Source organism: Melospiza georgiana, chromosome 3 (assembly GCF_028018845.1).
Source record: "Melospiza georgiana isolate bMelGeo1 chromosome 3, bMelGeo1.pri, whole genome shotgun sequence".
NCBI lineage: Eukaryota > Metazoa > Chordata > Aves > Passeriformes > Passerellidae > Melospiza > Melospiza georgiana.
In genome coordinates this window covers 113,264,544-113,277,508 of record NC_080432.1, presented here as the reverse complement: position 1 = coordinate 113,277,508, position 12,965 = coordinate 113,264,544, and the positions used below count along the sequence as shown (strand labels likewise).

The following is a 12,965-nucleotide window of genomic DNA, read 5'->3' as shown; positions in this document are numbered from 1 at the left end:
TCTTTTCTGTAGTGTTATAGCTGCTAAGCATTGTTTAGATTAGTGTCCCAAGTTGTGTTCATTAGTGAGGCAAATAACATTGTTTGTTTTTAAAATCTGTGTTTCCTAGCACTGTGCTTCTGCTTGCTCAAATGATCATCTAGAATTTTTACCCCGTTAGTAAAAGAATACTTATACATCCTTATACATCCTTTTGCCTGTTTCTCAAATTTCTGTTAACTGTGGGCTTTTTTTCCTCCCATCTGTCTCTCCCGTTTTTTATTTTTCCCTCTACAAGGATTTCCAGGGAAATTCAATCCATTTCACAGCAGATTCAGAGCTGCTTGGTCAATCCTGCTGGTAATTCAGCCAATATGAAGATACTACAGAAGTCTCTAGGAAGACCCCTTCCTTTTAAGGTATCAATATTATGTTTGCAAAAGATTTGTAGTTCCAGCAATGTCCAGATAGGCTTTATTATATTTACAGCCCTTGCTTTTCAGGACAGAGAAAACACAGGTTTTTTTCTATTTTTAAAATTGATTTTTAAAAATTTTCAACACATGTTAACGTACATATCTTTTCAGAAATATATCAGTTATCCAGAGATAGCATTTCTACTATTAATTATGCTATGTTAAGAAATTATTTATGTCATAGAAAGGCGGACCTGAGCATAAAAATATTACTCCTTGCTGTGTTTTGGAGGCTTGTGAATATCAATATGCCACTTGCTTATTCAGTGAACATAGGTGTATTTAGAACAGCCTGTGCACTTCCTTTTATACAGCACAGGATGGGGCTGCCTTATGACTTCCCAAAACAAGGCCTTTAAAATGTGACAGTTTTGGAGTTTGCTCTTCACATATTTCAGAATCTGTTGTAACTAATTTTTAAAAAAATATTTTGGTGAATTTTCTAGAGTACAACTCCCTGTTTAAAAGGAGTGCACAAGTAGTCACGTGCAGTTGTGTTGGTCACTAGTGCTTAGACCTGGGTTTTTATGGCCTTCTCTCTCAAGGATACTGAGCTATCAAAAAATGCACATAGTTCCTTTATGAGACTGCAAAACATTCAGTGCTTACTAAGGGTTTAGAAAGATCCAAATGTATTTAGGCATCCAAATGCATCTAATATATCTAAGCCTCCAAACGTTCTTAAATTGCAGGTGTAAACTATCATTTCTTGTAAGTGACAGTAATTCCTGGTATTTTTTTAGTATTTTGTGTTTTATTGCCCTTGATTTAGGTAAATTGCCCAGCTGAAGTAGTATTTGTCTGCATGATCTGTGTAGTTTCTTCATGAAGGGGAAAAAGCCCTAACTTGACAAGGAGGAATTGTAGCCACCTGTTTCAATTTCTGTCTTCTTGCTGTATTGAGTCAGGCTACTAAAAGATGATTTTTAGGCTGTTGTTGCAGGCTGGTTATATATACTTAGACTTTAGTTGTGTACATGTGAATTTGAAATCTTATTTTTGTCTGAGGTTACAAATCTTGTTTGTTGCTTTGTTAGCACTGCTGAAACAAATTGTCCTTCTCGTGTTTCTAGGATAAACTGGGCATGGAATGTTTTTCTCAGTTAAAAGCTCTCAGCAAACCACTGAACATCCTGGAGCTAAGATTGGCCTGTGGAGACAGTAGATGGCAGGAAAAAATGTGCTGTGTGAAAATTGCTACCACAGGAGTGAAGATGAAGAAGGCATTGCTGCAAGCTGATGGCCTGATAATAAGAGCCAATCATTTAGAAGATGTTAGTCTGGGTAGGTAACACTTGTGAAGAGCCCAGCAGGATGATTTCTGCCATCTCCATTCTTTTGTACACAGATAGAAAAGATATTAAATGTTCACTGACAAGAAACATAGCATATACATTTATAGGCCTCTTTTATTCTGTCAAACAGGTCAGCTACAGCTGTTTTTGAAAGCTGTGCATTCACAGCTGAAAGCAGAAGGAGTCAAATACAGTTATTCAGAAGAAAGGCTTCCTGAAGATACCATTTCCAACCAGTTGGACCCTGCCCTGCTAGGCCAGCTCTGCAGTCAGGTTCAGCTGTGGCCTGCAATGGAATACATAGGGGTGCTCTGGCAGTACAAACTAACAGCAGATTATGTGGCCAAGGCTTGTGCAAGAAGGTAAGAAAAAGTTTGGAGAAAGAACTCCTGTATTCCTTTCATGATATTCCAAATCCCTAGCTAGAAGCTGTAACTTTCGTGCTTTATATCTGCATGTAAATCTGTATATATGTATTTGTGATTTCTGTACACCTGTGTGTATGTGCATATATATCTGTGCAGCACACTGGTACATGTGTATCAGGAATCAACAGAAGGTGTTTATACTGAAATGCTGGGGGCTACTGCAGAAAAACTGAATTGGAGATGAAGGAAGTAGACTAACATGCATGCTTCCTTTTGTGTAGACTATACACACATAGAATCATAGTTTTAAATAACATTATTAATTTAAGAAGTGTTAGTGTTGTTTTAAGGGGCCAAGTGTATTTATTTTAGTCTGGTTTACCATTCCTGAAAAAAAAGCTATTCATTTATGGATTTCAGTGAAAGTAATGTTTTATGTAATGAGACTCCTAGAGTCACGGGTTCACTCTTGAATTCAGCAAAGTTCTGACTTTTCACAAAAGCTGTAAAACTAGAAAATGGTTTGTCCCCAAACCATTGTCCCCAAACATTTTGTATGTTTTTGCTCAACATGGAGCTTCTAGCTACAGGAGATAACATTTTCCCCCCTTTTTCCTTGTGTTTAGATTTTGTTAGCTTTGAAGGATTCAGGTGTTTTTAGTATTATTTGAGTGCTTGTTCTTCCCTAACATTTGGAACTCTGTCATTTTAACCTTTTGGTGACTTTGCTTGCCATTCTTAATTTGTTTTACTATCCAAGTGTTGGAACTCTAATGGTTGGTATTCCAACATCCAAGTGATTAATTTCAGTGTTTAAGCACTGCTTAGGTTGTATTTTTTTTACCTGCTACAGGAAGAACTGCAGTCAAGACTTTAGCATCTGTTCAGATGTAGCTCAGTTCATAGCTTTTTCTCTGACGCTGACACCAGCTGCTTCTCACCAGCTCTCTGGACTGTGGCACTTGTTGCACCTGAATGAAGTAAGAACACATTTTATTTTAATTTAATCAGATCTTTAGTTTACCTAATCTTCCTGAAGTTTTAAAAGGTTCCTCAAAATATGTATATAACCGAGATTTTTGACATGCAGTTTTTCTGTCTGCCTGACAAAAGCTGTTCCTTCTTTTAACAAGAAAGCTTATTAACTGCAAGCCTGAGAAAATGTAATTAAAACACAATTTTGAAAGATAAAATACAACAAAATCTCAAATAAAACAGTTTTGTATTATTTTGTTTGGTAGTATTGTTCCATACATCCATCTGTGACTTAATGGGAAATAGTTTGGATGGAAGGTGCCAGCCTGGTTGTATCTATATATTCAAAGTAATTCTATGCCGAAAAATGCTTTCCTCTGTTCCCATGCCTCTAATTTTTTTAGTTCTGTTGCAAATCAAACAGATTGATAAAGCTACTTGATGCATTTTCTGTAGAACATTTAATAACTCTGCTTAATATTTATGATACAGTGGTTGTGTTCCCACAAAGCACAGTAAAACACAAATTCACCTTAAATGCTTCAGAGCAGAGTATTGGATGGCTTTACCTGTTTCATGCCTCTGCATCCTTGTGTATTGTAACAAAAGGTTGCACAGTCACGGACTACAGGCTGTATTCTAACATTTTACTCTGAACATGCTGCATATTTCACAGACAGGAGGCAGTGATGACCTCAGGAAATTTACTTTTCATTGAGGAGATGCAAGCAAATGCTATGTGAATTTGAAGGGATCTTGGAGAGTATCTTGTGCTATCCCTACTGAAAAACAGAATCATATTTTCTTTGTACGTGTGTGCTTAATTCTCTTCTGCTCCCTGTACATTATTCTCACCTCTAGGTTTTTGTTTCTCCTTAGATCTCCCCTGAAGAAATGTCTCTTCTGTCATCTCAGCTAGTTAATGCTGTGTTAGCATCCTTTTGGAGCAGTACTTTCACCACAGACCCAGATTACTGGTTGACTTGGAGGCCACTGCCTGCAGCAGAGGAAAATAACTTCCCTAAATCCCATGTGAACCATTCTATGAAGGTTTGTCTCTTCTGACCTAATCAAATTCTAGGCTGAATGCTCTTGTTGACTAATTCAAGTTTTCTAAAGCAATATTGTAAGTTCTAGCATAGTCAGAGCAAGTTGCATCTGAATGATCTAACTCTTAATCTCTTGATTCAGGGCCCAGGCATTTTGACCCGAGCTGTTTTCTCAAAGTGCTTCTTTGAAATTCTAACTAGCAGCAGCAAGACAAGCCAGTGGGATGTGAGTGGGCTTCCTGTCTTGTCATCATCCCATGTAACACTGGGAGAATGGATGGAGAGAGCACAGCAGCTTCACAAAGTCAGCACAGCGCTGTGGACCAACCTGGCTGTCTCTTCAATAGCAGATTTTAGGTATTAAGACCTCTCTTCCATATATCTGTTGTTTAAATCAAGCATGTTACAGAAGGTTGCTTACTGTGTGTAAATGTTTTCTCGTTCCTTTTTCTCCAGACACACAGATGCTAGACTGCAAGGAATAATGCTAGGCAGACTCCTCTCTGCCCTGGTAGATCTGATTCCAGTGGATCTTCAAGAAGAATTTTTGGAGTGCTGTGAGAAGCTCTACCTCAAGGATCCTGTTGCATATGAGTACCTTCTCAAGATACTTGAAAGCATCACTGATCAGGAATTACTTCCTAAAGAATTCCTGTTCCTTCTGCTCACTTGCTTGCATCAGTTCTATGGGGAAGGGCTTCAGGAGTTACCAGAGATAGCTTGGCGAGGAAGCCTCTGGGTGAGCATTGGCTTGGTGCAGATCCAGATGTGGATTCCACAGACCAGGTTTGATCCAGCTGTTAAAAGAGAATACAAGCTCAAGTACTCAAAAGAAGAGGTGAGTATGAAGCCAAGTTGGATTTTACCTTTGTTATGTATAAAATCAATGCAGAGGAGTTTGGCTTGGTCATGATTTTTAAACTATACTGTTAAAACTTCTTCATATGTCCAAAAAGTTGATGTACCTCTTTGGTTACTAAAATAAGAACCGCTGTGAAAGGCTTATTCTTTCCTTTTTAGTTATACCAGCTGGAGTGTGAATGGAAAACACATGATTTTTCATGTCAGCTGCATACAGGAAAAAGTATTGAAGATGAAACAGTCAGCAACTATATTCATCCCCATATCAGGTAACACCCAGGCACTGAACCTCTCTTTTAGAGTGGACATGTCATCTTTGTGGGCTCAGGCTCTGAAGCTTTACAGTTTTTCGCTCTTTCTACAGAAACTAGAGTTGCTGGTTTTAAAGTATCAGTTTACATATTGAGGTGGTAGAGAAGCAGCAGCTGTGCTCCTTACTTGCAGTAAGGAATTGTCTGTACACTTTGTACTGCTGAAAATAGAACAATTAAAGCAGTGGCCATCATATATTGATGAAGTTGAAACCATGCCCAGAAGTAAAAACAATGCCATACATTTAAATTACAGTACTTTCCTTAGATGTGACAATACTATCAATCAGTTGAAATGAGATTAATTATCTATCATTGTAGTTTCTCAAGGCCATTATATGTGCCAGTGCTATTTTGCAAATTTCTTCAGCTTTTTTTACTGGGGAGAAATCTACATATATGTATTTTAGCAATAGCCTTTGCCTGTGTTGCAGTGGATGAATTAAATTTCTTACCACACAGAGTACACTGTTGGTACTAGAATATGTAGCCACTGTTACTATGTTTAGGGCTTTATGTAGTTCTTTTTTATCAGAGGAACTTCAGGAGGAAATTTTAAGCCAAGAGAGCTTTTTTCCTTTCTGCAGCCTTCCAGGTGTGTTCTGTGTACGTGAAGATAACAACTGTCTATTATTCCTTATTTTCCACTTTTAGTAGGAATTTTTTTATTTCATTATTATACATATAGACGCTCTGGTAGTTCCATATTACTGCTTAAAGAGATGATAATAATTCTTGAACTTCTTGAAAGCAAGTTCTGAATGGCAGAGTTTTACCAATTGCTTGTGGTAATATTTTTTTTTAATGCTCACAGAGCTGTCAGGTAGCAGGAAAAAAGTACCTGAAGTTTGTTGAAGTGGCAAGGAGAGAAGAAATCTGCATGTGTGGGCTAAATGTGGCTGTACCTTGTTTTTTCCTTATTTGTTGTTTCACACAAAATAGCAGAGTATTTTCTGCTTATTCTTTTCCTGTGTCTAACTGCTATGTTAGATCTATTTAAACAAGTTCGTATGAAAAATATTCCCGTGTCTGAACCGGTCAATGTTATTTCTTAACAGGCTGTTGCATGAAAGAATGCAAAGGTTGAAGGAACAAATAAGCAGTCTCTCTAGAAGGAAGGCCTTCAGGCCTGCAGCTCCTCTGTACGACTGCTTGTACCAGGAGGCTCACCAGTACATCAGCAGCATAGCACAGGTTTCCTCAGTCCAAGACCTTCTCGCCCGCCTCCTGCAGTTCCTCCGCGGAGAGAGGCCTAAGTCACTGCAGGCTGTGCAGAACCTGTTGAATGAAGAGGCATCGTGGCAGCAGTCACACCATCAGTTCAGGAAGCGCCTGGCAGAGGAGTATGCAGTGTTCCCTGACGCCGTGGTTCCCCTGCAGGCTGCCATCGTGCAGCTGCAGCACGGCATGCGCTTGGTGGCTTCCGAGGCGAGCGCGGCGCTGCAGAGCTCGGTGTGCCCAGCTGATCTCAGCAACCTCCTCGCTTCTCTGCTGGCATTTCCTTCTGTGGGCCGGGCCTTCCCCACTTACTTTGCTCGGGCAGAAATTGTATGCTCAGTGAATTCGGTTGGGGTACTTAATGGGCTTAAAAAGTTCTCTCTGAAGCACTCTGAGGGAGGATCTGAGGGAGGTGAGCAGCCTTCCCCAACTCTGGAGCAGCTCCTGGTGAATGCTTTGTTGCACCTTCGATGCCATGTGCTATCCAGAGGAGAGATGGACCCGAAATCTCTGCAGCTCTTCAGACATCTGTGTCGGGTAAGCTCTGGATGCCCACGGCTGGGAGTCTTGCTCTGACCTTGTGCCCTGTGCAAGACATGGATCTGCTAAAACAGCTCTAGAGGAGGGCCACAGGAATCCTCACAGGGCTGGAACACCCCTCCTGTGCAGAAAGGCTGACAGAGCTGGGGTTGTTCCACTGGGGGAAGACATGTCTATGAGCAGACCTTGTTGTGGCTTTTCAGTTTATAAAAAGGAGTAGCAGACTTTTTACCAAGGCTTGTAGAACAGGGCATAAGAGTTTTTAACTGAAAGAAAGTAAATCCAGATCAGATATGAAAATAATTGTTTTGAAATGTGCATGGTGAGACACAGAAACTGGTTGTCCATAGAGTTGTGGACGCTGCAACCCTGAAAGTGTTTGTAAGTGATTGGATGAGACTTTGAGCAACCTGGTCTAGTGGAGGATGTCCCTGCCCATGGCAGAGGGGTTGGATTAGATGATCTTTAGAAGTCCATATCTTGATAATTATTAGTATGATGTTCTTTAAAATCTTCTAATTTTTTCCCAATTAATTGTAAAAGATAATCTAGTATACTAGATTAACTTGTTTGAATTTATCAAGGCATAAAACAATAGCCTGTAATAATTAGTAAAGATTTTATTTATGTAAGAAAAGCCCCAAGCAACAAAACCCAAAGGTGGACACACACAGAAAAATGCACCCCAGTGGTAACTTTGTGGAGAGTTTCTTTATTAAATGTTTAAAAAAGGAGATCAGAACTTGGTCAAGTACTCTGTTGGGTATTGTCTTTACATTTTCCTCATTTGCTTGTTAGGAGGGTAACTCACAAATGTTAGATGGCTTTGATTTCTACTGTTGTAGACCACAGAGGAGGGAAGAGCCCAGCAAAAGAGATGCTGTCCCATTGATGGAATAGGAGATGATGTTAAATGTTAACTTGTGTAGAAGCATCTTGCTTTGTGTTTCCTCAGGCAATTGTGAACGAGTGGGACGAGCAGGAGCGCCGTGCCCAGGAGCAGGAGGCAATGGAACACAGCCTGTACAGGTACAGGAGCAAAAGCCACGGGAAGGGATGCAGCGAGGAGGAAGAGGAAGAAGAAGAATTCAGGAGGAGATTTCCTTTTCATGAAAAGGTAATAGCTGTAACTCTGTTAAGAAACACAAAAATTACCTCTGAAATTGCTCCTGAAAATAAGTGCTGTAAATGACACGAGTAATAAAGCAGTTTTTCCTTCAACCAAAAGCCAAATTGGGGTAGATTTTGATAGGTATTCAGTTATGTGCTTGTGGTTTATTTCACCTTCTGGTTGAAAAATGTTTTTGGGATTAATTTCCAGGCTTGAACTGTACTGTGCTTTAGGTGAATAATCCCAAATTATATAACTGAAGGATAATACAGTTACTTGTAAAAGGTTGGAATTTTGTTTGTTTAGCAAGTAAGGTCATCTGAGGTACTACTATGTATGGAGAAGGCTGATCTCCTTGATTAAATAAAGCAGCTGGGACGGAATGGTTCAGGTCCTCAAGCAACCAGGGTGTTGAGGTGGTTTATCAGCAGACACAGCTGCTGCTGCTTTTTCTGCAAAGAGGTTTCGTTGGCAGCAGCCCAGGGTTCACTGTACTGCACTCCTGCCTGCTGTAGTTACACCCTGAAATGTTCTGTACACCTGTGTTCAGTTTCAGACTGGCAGTCTGTCTGTATGGTGCCAGCTGCAAATCATTAGCATGTCATTGCAATGCCAAAAAAAGCAAAAGAGGAGATAGGGAGAAGAGGCATTAAAGGAAGAAATGAAAATTTCTTTTTGATTATCATGTAATTTGCAGGACTTTGAAGATATCACAGCTCAACCAAGCTTAGAAGAAAAAATGGAAACTGGAGATCCAGTGGAAGACCAGCTGGAAGTTGACAGAGCCCTTTTGTCCAAGAGCTCCATGCAAACAGTAATGAAGGTTCATCAGCAGTTGTGCTTAAACTTTGCTCGATCCCTGTGGTATCAACAGAGTCTGCCTTCTCATCAAGCCAAGCATTATTTCAGTACATTTATTTCCTGCTATCAGACTGGTGCATGCCTGGTGTCACAATTCTATCCTTTAATTGGTAAGACTGCTAGTAGTATTTCAGATATGCTGGTTTAGATTTGTAAAGATCTGTTTCAAAATAATCACATTACAGGTCATGAAATACACCTGTTACGGGGGAAATGCACGAAACAGAAAATTCTTTTTCCAGAGAATTTGTCTCATGTTCAGAATGGCATACTTTGATTTTTTTATTCTTCTATGCATTTTTTAATTCCATTTGGTAATATAGAAGACCAGCAGAGTTTAAAAGTGTATTGACTACTGAGTGAAATTTTGATCTTAGGATCTGCATAGTCCTGTGGAAGATAAAGCACTTGAAGAAATTTCTCAGAAGTAAATTTTGCAGTGAAGTTCATTAAATAATTGTTTTAAATTTAGCTTATGTATATAAAGTAAAAAGAAAAAAGGTATAGGGTTTTTTTCCACCCTGAATTTGCAAAAACTTGATGTGTAAATTTTTTAAACAATGTGTGAGAACTCAGAATCATCACTTGTTAAAGCACAGCTCTGTATTTCAGTTCTGATTTAGGTGTGTGTGCAGTTAAGATGAAGCAGATAAGGGCTGTTGTTTCTACAGTACCTTATGTTTGTGTTTGCACCTGAGCCATAATGTATGTGGGATTAATTTTTTGTGTTGGATTACTTTTCCACCGAGTCTTGCTTTTTAGTAGTATCTCCTTGATGTAAATTTATATACAGACAATCTGTTCTTCTGACAGGATTACAGCCTGTCTTTATAACACTCCTTGTACTTCCATAGAAAATCCGATAAAATAGAGAATATAAACTCTAAGTATGTCTCGTGTTCCATACTCCATCTCATTGTTCCAGTGGTATAGTCTTATGTCTTTATAAAAGATAACATGCTAAGGCTTGGGATACAGGGGGGAAAAAACCCCTAACTTTATCTATTCAACTGAGAGAAGAACTAATAGCGTGTGTGGTGTCTTCCTTACTTGCTTCCTAGGTGCTGAAATGAATGACAGTCTTTTGGGAAGCCAACTTCTGCTGAGCACTCTTCTCCACAATACCTTTTTTGAGGAAGTGACTTCGGATCTTGTGCTGCAGCAAGATGGCCCTTATGACTTCTATCAGCATCCCAATATTCAGCAAGTCCGACAGTGCCAGCCTGTGCTTGACAATTTTGCTAAAGAAATAAATGGGCTAATGCAGGAGTGGCCAGAGCATCCTGTACTTGTGCAGGTAAAAACATCTCAACAAATATTTGGGGCAAACTGGAGCATTTTAGGATTGCATTTATGTGTGAATATGTGTATAGATATGCATAGACATGTGCATGCACATTGATATGCTTGCACAGATGTTGTATTACTCATGCAGATGTCTTGAAGTCATACCTGTTTATTCATAAGAGGTATAGGTATTGCTGTATGTATTAAAACTGTTATATTTTAATCATGAAATGTTAAGTGGAATTCTGCCAAGTCTGAACTTAGAGTTTTAAGCAGCCTTCAGTCTGCCATAGCTCAAAGATCCCTGAGGTCTTGCTGCTTCTACTCAGTTTTCTTCTGAAGTTGTTTCTTTCATAATGCTTTAGAATAATTATTTTTAGTCCCTCTTACAGCATCCATGTTGTCTTCAGGTTACATTTTGTGGGATAATGTAGAAACTCAGATTCCAGATGAGCTCTTTGCCTTATGTAATTTGTGCTGCCTTCCAAGTGCATTGGCCTTACTGAACTCCTAGTGATCTTATACTAAATTGAGAAAACTGTTTAAAAATGTGTAAAAAAGAAAAAAAATCTTATCTCTTGTGAGGGTCAGTTATGCTCATAGATATTAATTGAATTTCATGGCTTCTTCTGTTGAAGTGCATCTACTGAATGGTTTTGGTTTTGTTCTGCAGCTGTTAGTTGTGATGGACAGAATCCGGAGTTTTCCACTTTCTAGTCCTCTCTCAAAGTTTCTGAACGGCTTGGAAATTCTTCTTGCAAAGGCACAGGTAAGAAGAAGTCTAAGGGAAAGTTCATTTTTCTCTTTTATGTTTCCTTACCTATATTTGGTACTATATGACAAACAGTACATGAAAACTGTCTGCTTGTCAGGATCTGGGGAAGTGAACTTGCTCCATGCTGAAAGTTTAAAGAGCAGGAACCCAGTAATCCAGAGTAATGCAATGAGTTTTGCCAAGCAGTGACTCATTTCTGCCTTGTGTGAAGGGGAATTTTTCCTTTCCAGGACTGGGAGGAGAACGCCAGTCGGGCCTTGTCCCTGCGGAAGCACCTGGATCTGGTCACACAGCTGATCATTCAGTGGCGCAGGCTGGAGTTGAAGTAAGGATTGTCCTTCCATGCTGCTTTTCCTTAGATACTGTAAACTTTCATCTCCACATGGAGGCACATTCCAATACAGAACTGCCTTCATTTTGGAACATGCTTCTGTGTGTGTATCTGTCATGGTGAAAATATGTGAGGGAAAGAGACCACCAATGAGGAGCTGCAGTGGATCAGAATGAGTGTCTAGGCTGTGGTGACTCTGTGTATTTGCCTCAGGAGAAGTAGAAACAATATTTTACCAGTGCTCTCCTGTTTTCATCCAAATGTTTCCTGAGCCTGCAAGGTTTTTTCTGTTTAATAATCATCATTAAATTGTCCTTAAAATTTATTGTCCAGTCTCCTGTTTAAGACCATATGAAATTTTTAAAGCCACAGTGTGACACAATCAGGAATTCCACAAGTCTACCTCAATTTCTGAGAAAATAAACTTTTAAACCTGTCTCTCTTTTTTTCTTCTCTCATATTTAATAATGGTAGAAAAACAGTGATCCTCAGAAATTGATTGTATATATTAAGCTTATGTGCAGGTTCTTTCATCCTGCTAAATTTTCCATTAGTTTAATAGATACAGAAAACAAATTTTACTTGTTTTGAACCCAAAGTACCCGTGATATTTTTGATTTATCTCTCCCTTTTCTTATTATTTCTAGTTGCTGGTCAGTCAGTTTGGACAATATTATGAAGCAGCATGTGGAGAAATCCACAAAGCGCTGGTTCTCAATCTATCAGATGATTGAGAAGTATGTTCAAGAACAGACAGAGGCAAACACAGAAGGTAAGTGCTGGCCTAAAAATTAATGTAATTTATTCTAGTAATTACTAAGGATGTATGATTAAGATCCTAAATGCCAGAATTTGATAATGCACTTTCAGGTATAGGTCTTTGCCCTGCAGTAAATTCCATGACTGTGTAGGGTTTTCCATATGCAGTGAACTTTATATATATTTGTGAAACTACTTGTGGCTCATAGGGCCTGTGTTGTGATGTAAAGAAAAGATGTCTGTAAAAAGCATCTAAAAGAAAGTACAAATGTGATAGCTGTATATCATGCATATACAAACATTTCAAACAGATTTGGAGGGTAGGAGGCCTTCATCTGCAACTGGAAAAGGCACCTTTATACATTCTGTATAAAGCCTGAAGAATTCTTAAAGTAGATTTTGGTACATACTGTTCTTAGCAAATCTGTCTGCACGTGTTCATGTTACATAAAATAGGGGAATGAGGGGCAGCACCTTGCCTCCCCCAGATTTAATGGAATTGTAAAGATGAAAGCAGTATCCTGGCTTGAGGCCAAGTTTCCAATCTCATGACTACTTAATGTACTTGACGAGCTTCAGATCCTTAAGTTTTATTACATCTCCAAGAAGACAGCATGTCTTCTTCCACAGATAATACCCTAAAGACACTGTATTCTCTACCACATTCTTCTGCTCTATTTCTGTCCTCATGACTTTGAGGAATTAAGGAACTGGCAGTGACTTATTTGTGCTGTTGCTTATCATGACTGAAAAAGCCATTCATTCATAG

General features: G+C 39.1%; 1 protein-coding gene across 2 annotated transcripts in view; it reads left to right on the top strand.

Moving 5' to 3' along the window:
* Window positions 1-12,965, top strand: part of MDN1 (midasin AAA ATPase 1) — a 92,746-nt gene that overhangs the window by 53,846 nt on the left and 25,935 nt on the right. For both annotated transcript variants that reach the window (XM_058019739.1, XM_058019740.1), the window contains 15 exons: window positions 278-398; window positions 1,529-1,739; window positions 1,881-2,112; window positions 2,972-3,098; window positions 3,973-4,143; window positions 4,285-4,499; window positions 4,599-4,980; window positions 5,163-5,272; window positions 6,373-7,069; window positions 8,028-8,189; window positions 8,881-9,154; window positions 10,106-10,341; window positions 11,005-11,100; window positions 11,337-11,431; window positions 12,085-12,209. In XM_058019739.1, the coding sequence (XP_057875722.1) occupies window positions 278-398; window positions 1,529-1,739; window positions 1,881-2,112; window positions 2,972-3,098; window positions 3,973-4,143; window positions 4,285-4,499; window positions 4,599-4,980; window positions 5,163-5,272; window positions 6,373-7,069; window positions 8,028-8,189; window positions 8,881-9,154; window positions 10,106-10,341; window positions 11,005-11,100; window positions 11,337-11,431; window positions 12,085-12,209 (3,254 nt within the window). The remainder of the gene's footprint in view (window positions 1-277; window positions 399-1,528; window positions 1,740-1,880; window positions 2,113-2,971; window positions 3,099-3,972; window positions 4,144-4,284; window positions 4,500-4,598; window positions 4,981-5,162; window positions 5,273-6,372; window positions 7,070-8,027; window positions 8,190-8,880; window positions 9,155-10,105; window positions 10,342-11,004; window positions 11,101-11,336; window positions 11,432-12,084; window positions 12,210-12,965) is intronic.